The sequence below is a fragment of the Elephantulus edwardii genome, unplaced genomic scaffold (assembly GCF_000299155.1).
Source record: "Elephantulus edwardii isolate Elephantulus edwardi_28Jun2011 unplaced genomic scaffold, EleEdw1.0 scaffold00241, whole genome shotgun sequence".
In the NCBI taxonomy this organism is placed as follows: domain Eukaryota; kingdom Metazoa; phylum Chordata; class Mammalia; order Macroscelidea; family Macroscelididae; genus Elephantulus; species Elephantulus edwardii.
The window spans coordinates 726778-739007 of NW_006399991.1; the positions used below are offsets into that span (position 1 = coordinate 726778).

The following is a 12230-nucleotide window of genomic DNA, read 5'->3' on the forward strand; positions in this document are numbered from 1 at the left end:
ATTGATAACAGTGCATCTAAATTCCAAAATCAATCTCCATAATAGTCTATGCATTTTATTGCCAAAGGGGATATTTAGAGTAGTGAGAGATCTTCACCCTGAAACCCACAGCATCCCTTTTCAGTAGGAAGTAGCTAAGAGAATACGCCATCCCCTTTTCCTTATGAATCAGGGTGAAGTCTCTCTCAGGGAGGAGGGATAGGGAATGGTAAAGGACACACTGACAAAGGAGGTTAATCAGAACTGGCTTTGACAAGCACTGTGGCAATAGGACAATTAAAACAGACTTTGAGGGGGGGGAAAAAAGAGGAACGAACTATGGGGGGTAGAGAAAATAGTACAACAATGAATGAATGGAAACCCAAAATCTCTGTAAATGTTCATTAAAATTTAAAAAAAAAAATTTAGAGATTAGGTGACAAAAATAAAAAATCCCAGGAACTACAGGAAAAAAAAAAAAATAAAAGGAAAAACAAATATAGTACTCAGTGATTTTATCAAAGCTCTAGATGAATGGTTGTTGTTGTTATGGGCCATTGTTATGTGAAGTAAGTGGGGACATTCATTAAATAAGCTTTCAATATCCTCCTCCTTTCAAGTGCACTTTTTAAAAGGCGGCACTTCTACATCATTAATCCTTCACCATTTTAGATGGTCAAGATAAATGCCTGCTTGTGAACAGGACAGTGGCACCAGGAGCTGTGGTGTATGAGGAGTGGAGGAGTTCTGCTGACAGCTTTTTCTCTAGTGGCATGCTGTAGAATTATTTACTCTGTTTACTTAGAAAGGCTAGACTCTGTCTTTGACATAATTCCAGAAGTGTGGCTCACAGATGGGAGGGCTAGGCTGCTGGTGCCTCTAGATGGCTGTGCTCTAAGTTGTTTTTACTTACAAAACACACTGCATTTTCACACTTTCACCACCTTCACACAAATGGTGGTGGCTACAAATGGGAAATCCTTTTAAAAGGGCCAAGTCCACATGATGTGTGTACTAAACTAGTGTATGCTGTTTAAATACACTTAAAAAATTAACAGAAATAGAGGCGACAAGAAAAGCCTGAAGATAAAGAATAAATTCTAACTGAAAGAGAGCTGTGTCTTTCCAATGTGAAGGTCATAAAAATCACTAACAGCAGTCATCAAGACTAAGACAGTGAGCACTTATTTGGTGTTAAGCATGGTATTGATATTATTGAGTGCTTCACTTTTTTCCCTTTTTCTAAAATTGTAATTTTAGTGAAAAGTTCCATTTTTCATTCAGCCACTCATACACATTTTGTCCTAATGTTAATTTGTCCACCCGACCTTTCCCAGGTCCTCCCTGTCACTGATTCCTGGTAATCCTCTGGCACCTTCTCTTCTTCAGGGATACTGTGCTGACCATCTCTCACTATCTGCTGACCATCTCTCACTATCTACTGTCTTTTCTTCCATCTACCTTAACATGTGCCCATGATCTGTATACTAATATTTGCACACCTGGCTCCATCTTTTCCCATACGCTGTTTCAGTATGTTCCATTCTCCATGGTCAGTATTAAAGCCCATCACTGCAGTGACCCTGAGGGGCAGTGTAGAACTTCCCCAGAGTCCCAGGTGGTGATCCTCCTGGGAGCAGATGGCCACATCTCCCTCCCATAGAGCACCTGGTCTCCATTAATAGACAAGCACTTCAGCACTAACGCACCTGTGCAATGGAGGTCAGGGACAGCATCAGCACCTCACCTTACCGCAAGGAAAAGACAAGTCTAGGCCCACATGATCTTGGGTAAGTCCACACATCTATGCTAGTGGGAGAAGCAGGACTGGGCTCTACGTACTCTACCTCCAGTGTCTGTTCTCCCAACTGATGTGCAACACTGCTTGCTGTGTCGTGCTGGGAGTGTTCTTTAGCCCTAGGCCTCATTTTCTTTATCGGTAAAATGAGGGTACTATTAAATTAAATTAGTAATGCCTGGCATATACAAAATCCTTAAATTCTAATATCTTCCTCAATAGTAATCTTCTAAATTTAAAAATGGGTCAGTTTTCCTTTTACTAATGTTACTGTGTCCCTGCACTGTGATGTACTGATGCTCGTTATGCCTGAATTTGGGTTCTACTTGGCAACTTTCAAGTCCCGGTTCTCTGAGCATCATTTGCAAGATGGCTTCCCTACACTACTGTCCTCACTCAGCAACACAATCAGGATGAGAATCTGTCCGTACTTGAAGTGGGAGCACCGGCATTTCCAGCTGAACTGCTGTGTGTTCCCTCCACCAGGAGCTGGGCGCTGACGGCAGGCAGGTCCTCCTCCATGGCCTGGTTAGGGTCTGTAAGTCTGCAGGCCTCCAGGTCCTGTGCTGCTTCAGTGGTAAGCTCACCAGCTGCACCAGGTTGCGTCAGACCACGTCCGGGTGCTGGAAGGATGTCTGGGGAGGACACTTGTTCTGGGCTTTCTGGAATTGCACTGGATATGGGAACAGGTAGAAAAGATTTGGGAAACAAAATAAAACAAAATACCAGGTCATTAGAAAGTTTCTTATACCTTCTGGAATTGAAAATTTGCCTCACAAAATGATTTAATTAAAGCATTAGTTAGCTTAAAATGTATGCAAATTCAATTAATAAAAAGAAAACGAAAGTCAGAGGCATAGTAGTACAAAAACTGGGAAAGTGAAGTGGTCTATCATTTATTAGATATGTATTAGTAGGAAATGTTGTGAGGAACAGATATACTTCCCCCAAGTTGTCATATAAACATAATTACTGAAATCAAGACTGAATATTTGTTGTTATTCCACAAAAGACCTGTTTTAAAAGAGATAAATGAGAAATGCCAACCACAATCTTGCAATCTTGTTGTAAGGTGTTATAGAGTTAAGTACAACTCATAGCAAGGCTATGAATAAAAGATCTGAATCTAGTCCTTTCTGTGCCATCCTCATACTTCCTGACACACAAGAGCCCATTGCAGCAGACACCTTGTCAATCTACCTGACTGTGGGTCTTCCTCTCTTTTGCTGACTTTTACACTTCCCAGTATTGTGTCCCTCTCCAAGGAATAGCAAGCACCTCTTAGCTATATGTCCAAAATATGTGAGGCAAAGCCTTATCACTCTTGCCTCCAAAGAACACTCCAGCTGCACTCTAAGACATATCTGTTCATTCTCTTGGCCATACGTGGGATGTTCAGTGCTCTTCTCCAACACCACAGTTCAAAGCCGTCAATTCTTTTTCTGTGATCCTTATTTATTGCCCAGGTCTTGGATGCATAACTAGTAATTGGAAAGACTATGGCCTGAATCAGATGCATCTTAGTCCTCAAACTGACATCACTACTCCTCCTCAATAATTTGGACAGGTCCCTAACTGCACATTTTCCCAGTGCAATGCTTCTCTTTATTTTCTGACTGCTCATACCAAGGGTATTAATTGTGGATCCAAGTAAGATGAAACTGTTGACAGTTTTAATCTCCTCTCCACCCATCATGGACAACACACACACACACACACACACACACACACACACGACAGCACAAGAAGGGAAGATCCTGGGTGAGACAGATTGACATAATGACTGGGGTAATGGAGGTACATGTGTGGGAGACGAGACTGACTCAAGATAGGGCAGGGTTCAGAGCTGTTGTGCATAGGGTTGCTATGAGTCACAAGTGACTTGGCATATAACCATAACAATATATATACACACACACACACACACACACACACACACACACACACACATACACTTTAAATACATATGAATTAATACATGTAATTTTCTGTTTCTGTTTTTTTCATATCATAAATGGTTTTCCTACCCTAGTTTTTACAAAGAAACTTTGGAAGTTTTAGATTTACAGAAGTGTTACAAAGATAATAGAGACTTCCCATATACCTGTCACTCAGTGTCCCTAATGTCATCTCCTTCCATTACCATTGTATACATCTTACAGAATAACCAACTAACATTGCTCCATATGACTAACCATGCTTCATAGACCTGCCCAGATTTCAGCAGCCCCTTTCTTTCCTAGGATTCATCTGGGATATCTTGTTATAGTCAGTTGCTATCTCCTTATTCTTTTCTCATTTGTGAAGTTTCTGAAGACCTTAGCAGACTTGAAGAATATTGAGCAGGTATTTTGTAGGGGGTCCCATCACTGAGTGTCTCTAATATTTTTCCTCTTGATCTATCTGGGGTGACAGATTCTGGGGAAGGATCTGAAAGGCACAGTGTCCTTATCTTAGCAAGAGCAGATGATGATCCACAAGACTTATCTTTGGCCAGCTGATTGTCTGGTAAAAGCGGTATCTGCTAGCTGTCTCCACGCCATTAAAATATCATAGATTTTACTGACCATACATCGAGTGGGCAGATGCAAGCATAATTCCATGTTTCCTAGATATTAAGAATATTTCCAATGCTTCACATTTGTTGTTGGTAGGTGCCATCAAGTACAACTCAGAGACCCTATGAACAGTGGATCTGAACCCCGTCTTATCATATGCCACCCTCACACTTTCTGACACATTTGAGTCCATTACAGCAGTCATCATGTCACTCACTCCACCTGATTGAAGGTCTTCCTCTCCTTCACCAACCCTCCACACTTCCAAGCATTATGTCCCTCCTCAACATGCTCAAAGGGCATGAGGCAAAGCCTCATCATCCAGATGTATTTGTCTTTTCAGCCATCCATGGGATGATCAGTGCTATTCTCCAACACAGGGCTCAAAGGCATCCTTCTGTCATCCTTACTCACTGTCCAGCTCTCAGATGCAAAGCAAGTGACTGAAAAGACCATAGCCTGAATCAGATGCACCTTAGGCCTCAAAATGACATCATTATTACACCTCAATAATTTGGAGCAGTCCTTAACTGCAGACTTCCAATTAGGAATTGAGTATCTAAACTCAACATACTTTGCTACAAACAACCCGAGTGTTAACTTTTCCCTTTCTGTGTGACAGCCTGGGATTTATTTAAATTTCTAGTTTCCTCCTCTGGAAACTAGAAAAGGTATCTTTTCAGTGCTTCTGGTAAACTGCATCTGGACTGGAAGAACTAGGACACTCACTGGGCAGCCATAGCTTTAAGCTTCCTTGTGTGATGACTCTCATAATGGGGCTGTTTCTCTTGTGGAAAACGTAGAAGCTCAGTCTCTGCAGTGGTTCCAAAGTGCTGCTACCATTTATGGAAATGGGGCTTCTGAATGAGGGAGCCCAGCTGGACCTATGTGGATCTCAGTGCCTGCCACATGAATGCACATGTGGAGTCAAAGGAGCCCAGTTCCTTGTGTGTATCTTGCTGGCAACAGATATTTGTCCTAGGTTCTTCTTCTTCTTCTTCTTTTTTTTTTTGTCCTAGGTTTTTCTAATTTAATCTTATGCTAAGATTGACTTTTTTTTTTAATGAAACGCATTGTTTATTTTCCGTCAACCTTATTTCCACTTTTTAAGAGACAGTTTAAGACCATTCCGTGGTGGTACCCACCCACTCAGTGGCCTGAGCAGTGGGGGCTGCAGACCAGTCTTCAGTTGCAGGCTGAGCACTCCAGTCTTCAGTAGGGAACTGCTGAATCAGCACAGAGGGCACCTGGACACCTTCGGACCAGTCTGTCACTTCAGGCTGAGTAGCAGTGAATTCAGGAGCAGGGGCGGTCCATTCTCCCTGAAACTCCTCCTTGGTCACAGCCTTTTCAGCAGCAGCCTGTTCTTCCTTTTCAATCTCTTCCGGATCTCTGTAGAAGTACAGATCGGGCATGACCTCCCACCGGTGCTCCCGGGAGATCGTGCCACGCATGCGCAGGACTTCCTGGGCCAGCATCCACATCAGACCCACAGAGTGAGCTCCCTTGTTGTTCCACGGGATAGCAATGTCTACATAACGCAGAGGAGAATCTGTGTTACACAGGGCAATGGTGGGCAAGTTAACATAAGATGCTTCTGTCAGAGGTTGGTGGTCAGCCCTGGGATCAGTAACCACCAGAAGACGAGGCTCCCGGAAGGCTGCCTGGATCTGGTTAGTGAAGGTTCCAGGAGTGAAGCGCCCGGCAATAGGAGTGGCCCCAGTAGCAGCAGCAAACTTCAAAACAGCTCTCTGGCCTGTATTTCTGGAGGAAATGACACTGACATCAGCTGGATTTTCAATGGCAACAATGGCACGAGCAGCCAAGAGCAGCTTCTCCCAGGTCCTCTTCAGGTTTATGATGTAGATGCCATCACTTTTCCTTTTGTAGATGTACTGTCCCATTTGGAAGTCAAGGTTGGTGCCACCCAAATGCGTTCCTGCTGCAAGGAATTTGAGGACATCCTCCTCCATGTGCAGGACATCAAGGGCTCTGGACATTGTGGAAGTTTCCCTTTTAAGTTACGACCGGAACCAGAACAACGCCGTATGGACCCTTGTGAGGGTAGTGCGGAAAAAGCAAGATTGACTTTTTGAAGTCTGCAAGTTTATGGATCTAGCTCAAATTATAGAAACTTCTGAGAGAACTTCAGACTGTGGCTACAGTGTACAATTTTTAAATTAAAGGTAAAATGTGTTAAATTTGCATTAATTTTATTGCATTAACAATTTTTAAAACATCTTTATCCATTATTTTTTCTACTGTAAATTTAGCTCATGGCATTTACCCATGAATTTAATTACTGGCATCTTGGTTTAGATAACACTTCCAAAAAGAATTTTTTTATAGTAAGTGGCTGTACAGGCCAGTGATGCGAGCAAACATTCTAAAGCCAAGGAATTATGGGCTCTAATTCCAGTTCTGCTGCTTAGAAGTTCTATGACCTTAGATCAACTATTTAGCATCTTCTGAGATCTGATTCCTTCATCTACAATGGGGGAAGCACAGTTCCTGCCACTGAAGCTACAATAGGGCTTCATTAAAGGATACAGTACATGAAAAGCAGAGCGCTTGGAACAGAAGTCATCAAAATATCAGCACTCCCTTTTCTAAGGGAGGACTGGGGGCCTAGACCATAGTTTCCCTACTAACTCAAAAAAGTTCACATCTCTGGCAGTTCAAAGCCCTCTGAGGGAGAAAGCTGGGCAGTCGCTTCCTGTGATTTAGTCTCTGAAAACCATTGGAGAGTAAGCTATGAGTCAGTTCTAATTCAATGTCAATGAATTTGAGTTTTTGTTTTAACTTATTTAATATATTTAGTAGTCTATTCAAATACAGTGGAGTTTTACTTCTGTAAAAATTTATGTCAAAGTTGCATCTTGTCACAACACTTAAATCGGGATGCTAAAACATTTCTATATGCCACTTTCCCTTAAAAGAAACTGATTAATTTCCTCAGTTAAAATAGAAATAAAACAAGTGTTTGCTCAGTCCTGAAAAAGAAGGTGGGAAGAGTATGTGCAGTTCTACTCCCAAAGGAGTAGTAGAAGTTGGTCTCTACAATGTTCTCCAGAACTTATTGGCTGTGCTCTGGTTTGCCATGTGTCTAGGGTCATTTTTTAATCCATGTTAAGTACTTTCTGGTTTGAAATGAAAAAGAAAAATAACCTCTAAAGACTAAAATCAGATATTTTACAAACACTTTACAAACAATGCTAGAACAGAAATGGAAACGGCAGAACTAAGTGAACCCACATTATACCTGAACTTTCTGGGTTTTGAGGACTCCACTCTATTTTCTTTGCAGAAATTTGAAGTCATAAAGGTACACAGTCCTGCCACCATATTTTCTGAAATACAGAGAAAAGTACAGATGAACACACACAATAATATATGCTTACAAAACTCTTCCCTAAGCAGACTTTCATTATGATTTCTAAATTGTGTTCCTATGGCAAAACAGAGCTCTAGTGTCTCAGTTTTAAGTAATTGTGCTACCAATCCAAAGGAAGTTTGAATCCATCAGCTGCTCTGTGCAAGAAAGATGGGCAATCTTTCCCATGCAATTTACTTGATGGCACATTACAACTGCATAGTATAATGTTATTGTTGTTCTCAGCTGCTTTCAATTAAGTTTCAACTCATCACAACCTAACACTGCATAACACAGAACAGAACACTGCATAGCCATGTGTTATTATAACTGCTACTATGTTTGAACTAATTTCTACAGCTGACTCTGTCAGTGCATCTTGTTGATGGAAAAGTATATCTTTTCATGGAATCTCTACCAGACATGACGTCTTCCTCCAGGAACTGGTCCTTCCTGATAACATGGATGTGCATGGGTTGAAGTCTTGCCATCCTGGCTTCTATGGAACATTTGGGCTGTGCTTCTTCTAAGACAATTGTGTTCCTTCATGTAACATCCACTTATATTCAATGTTCTTCAGTAACAGCAAAATCTAAGTATATCAATTCTTCTTTGATCTTTTTTATACATTGTCAAATATTGACACGCATATGAGAATTGAAAATATAATGGTGTGAGTCAGGTTCCAAACATTGCTTTCTTTTCTTGACACTTTTAAGAGTGTCTGGCACATTTGGCAAACAAAGTATGCAATGTGACTTCTTGACTGCCGTTTCCATAAGCAATGGTTATAGATCTAAGCAAAATGAAATCCTTGACAACTCCAAACTTTTTTTCATGTAGCATAATGTTCTTTATTGGTCCACTTGTGAGGACTGTTGTTTTATAATAAAGTGTAATCAATACTGAGGGCTATAGTCTTTGATTTCTTAAGTACTTCAAGTCTTTTTTTAAACTTTCAGCAAGCTAAGTCCTGTCATATGCATATCACTGATTATTGATGTGTTTTCCTCCACTCCTGATGCCATATTCTTTTTCCATACTTCAATTTCTCAGATTATTTGCTAACATAAAGCTTGAATAGGTATGGTGGAAAGACACAAGCCTTTTGCAGGCTTTTCCTGATTTTAGACCATGTGTCCCCTTGTTCTGTTTCAATGATTTCCTCTTGGTCCATGTACAGGTTTCACATGAGTATGACTAAGTGTATAAACATATTCCTGGAATGTGGGGCTTTTGGTAAAGATTTATTTGATATGGATATTCCTTGTACTATTTATTACATAGCCTGACTTCACCTTAGATTTCTGTCAGTTCTTTGTTGATGTATTGCTGCAAATGATTATGAGTTATCATCATCAAAATTTTGCTGTGTATGATATAAATGCTTGTTTGACAATTTGATAATTTCTACATTGTGTTTGATCACCTTCTTGGGAATGGGCACAGAAAGTGATCTTTTCTGGTAACCTGGCTAGGTAGTTTCCTTCCCAATGTACTGAAATAGGCAAGAAAGCTTTAAAGAAGTTTAAATTAACAGAGAAATTACCGCGATTGTGCAGAGAGTTCTTCCTCCAATGATAAGGACAGCAGGAGGTAGGTATTACAATGTTGTATTTTGAGTTCTGATCTGACAGTGTTGGTACTGTGGTACCAGAGCTTTGAAAACTGCTTTCCTATCCACAGTCTTAGCCTCACCCCCTGGACATGGTCTTTCACTGTGGGATGTTTGTCTTCCCCTGCCATCTCCTAACCCATTTCCCTGACAACATCTTCAACTTTTGCACCATCAAATACCAAAAGTGATGATTAGTGGAAGTTAGGAGCATGGGGGATTATGTGTTACCACAGCATCAGTCGTATATATTAGATGTTACTGACAGGGACAGTTCTCCTTTGTGGAAATAGTGGAGGTGTGACTCAGCCCCCCCACATTACATTTGCTGCACTTGCTTCTTTTACAGTTGGTGTCAGAAATGGTGGGTTTCATGGCTCCAGATACATAGAAACATGGTTTTATAAACTCTGTAAACATGGGCTTAGGAAGAGATACAGCTAAAATGATTATTGTTTGTTGCTAAAAAGTGAAGTACAGTTTGATTGGTGGGGGATTGAGGAAAATTGGAAGAATCTGTTCTCAAAATCAATGTATTTGAATTGTGTAAATAAACTAGTATTAAAAAAAGTGAGAGATAAAACCCAAAAGTTACTTTTCCTGCTATTAAGATGAAAAGTTGAAAAGCTACTTTATGGTGTGAGATAAAAAAGTAGAGAATAAAGATGAAATGTAAGTGAGAATTTCTTTAAAAGTCTGTGTATTGATGCTATTTTGTTCTTTGCTCTGTCATAATGTTGGGATATACTGTAAAAATGAATATAAAGTACATTAACATTAAGATATAACAACAATTAATGTTTTTATTTATTTAACTATATTGGATGCTGTTTTATTCAGATCTATTATAAATTTTGGAAAGCATGTACTTGATGAATTTTTATGTATTTTTCAACAGAACAAAGTTAATGAATATTAGATGTTATAATGATAGGAAATATTGTAGATAATAGAGATACTGTGAGCCTGCCTTCAGAGAATGCTTAATTGGATATGCAAAATGAGAAAATTTGCAAAGAATAAATTCAAACCTCGAGTTGCAATATTTAAGGATGCTATGGGCATTGAATGATATAAGAAGCATTAAAAGAAGATGGAAGGAGTATACAAAGTAACTGTACCAAAGAGAACCTGGCTGACACAGAAGAATTTTAAGTAACAATATATGATCAAGAGGTAATGATGATGAAAGAGAAAGTGTAGGCTGCTCTGAAGAACTTGGCAAAAACTAAGGCCAGAAGAAATAATGGAATACTAATTGATATACATATTTCAACAAACAGATGCAGCCCTGGAAGTGCTTACCAGGCTGTGCCAAGAAATCCGGACGACAACTACCTAGCCAACTGACTGGGAGAGATCCATATTTAGTCTTACTCCAAAAAAAGGTGACTTGATGGAATGTGGACATTATTGTACAATATTGTTCATATTGCATGCAAGCAAGATCCTGCTGAAGATAATCCAAAAAGGACTGGAATAGTACATCAACAAAGAACTATGAGAAATACAAGCTTTAGAAGAGGTCGTGGCACTAGAGGCATTATTGCCAATGTCAGATGGATCCTAGCAGAAAGCAAAGTGTACCAGAGGAATATCTATTTTGTTGACTATGCAGAGGTATTTTTGACTGTGAGGATCACAACAAATTGTGGCTAACCTTAAGGAGAATGGGAATCCTAGAATATTTGATTGTGCTCATGCAAAACCTATACTTGCACCAAGAAGCAGTTCTCAGAACTGAACACTCAGAAGGAAACATTGCATGGTTCAAAACTAGGAAAGGAATATGTCAGGAATGCATCCTGTATCCATATCTTTTCAATCTACACACAGAACAGATCTGGGCGTTATGAGGAGGAATATGGCATCAGGATTGGAGAAAGACTCATCAACAAACTATGTTATGCAGGTGATACGACCTTGCTTGCTGAAACTGAGGAGGCCCTGAAGCATTTGCTACAGAAGGTCAAGGACTATAGTCTTCAATATAGATTGAAGCTCAGCATCAAGAAGACAAGGTTCTCACCACTGGGCCAATTGGCAGCACCATGATAGAGGGAGAAGAGACTCAGATTGTTAACAGTATTAGTCTAGAGACTAAGGTGTGCCTGATCCAGACCATTGTCTTTGCAATTACTTGTTATGCTTCAGACAATGGCTAAGGATGACAGAAGAATTGATGCCTTTGAGTTGTGCTGCTGGAGAAGAGTCTTGATCATACTATGGACTGCCAAGAACACAAATAAGTCTGTCTTGGAGAGGGTAAAACCAAGTTTTTCCTTGGAGGCTAGCATTTTGAAGCTCTCTCTCACAGACTTTGGGTACTGGGCCAGGAGGCCCTTGGAGAAGGACATTGTGCTTGGAAGGATGGAGGGACAATGCAGGAGAGAAGACTCCAGATGAGATGGATTGATACAGTTTAACGGGGGTAATGAGGGTAGGTGTATTGGAGTCAGTGAAAATGGCTAAGGACAGGGCAGGCTTTAGAGCTGTTGTATATAGGGTTGCTATGAATCGAAGGAGACTTGAGAGTGTATCAGTTGTATATTCTCTTTAGACCTATTTAATCTGTATGCTGAGCCAAAGAAGAAGAAATAGATGATTTCTACCAACTTTTACAGTAGGAGATAGGTCAAACATGCAATCAAATGCATTGATAATAATGGGTGACTAGAATGCAAAAGTTGGGAACAGAGAAGAAGAATCAGTAGCTGGAAAACATGGATTTGGTGACAGAAATGAAGCTGGAGATAGAATGATTGAATTTTGTACAATGACTTATTCATTGCAAATATGTTTTATAAGAAACATAAACGCAGGTTATACACATGGATTTCACCTGATGGTATGCATAGGAATCAAATCGATTACATCTGTGGAAAAAAACGCTCGAGAAGCTCAATA

The 12230-nt window shown here is 40.1% G+C and overlaps 2 protein-coding genes across 2 annotated transcripts in view; both read right to left on the reverse strand.

Moving 5' to 3' along the window:
• Window positions 1–12230, reverse strand: part of BUB1 (BUB1 mitotic checkpoint serine/threonine kinase) — a 75537-nt gene that overhangs the window by 22769 nt on the left and 40538 nt on the right. Inside the window, exons 17-18 of the mRNA XM_006898945.1 lie at window positions 7598–7685; window positions 2209–2450 (exon numbers count right to left, since the gene is read on the reverse strand). Coding sequence (XP_006899007.1) covers window positions 2209–2450; window positions 7598–7685 — 330 coding nt within the window. The remainder of the gene's footprint in view (window positions 1–2208; window positions 2451–7597; window positions 7686–12230) is intronic.
• Window positions 5454–6335, reverse strand: LOC102867795 (40S ribosomal protein SA-like). Its single transcript, XM_006898931.1, has one exon. It carries the CDS (start codon window positions 6333–6335, stop codon window positions 5454–5456), a length of 882 nt encoding a protein of 293 aa, XP_006898993.1.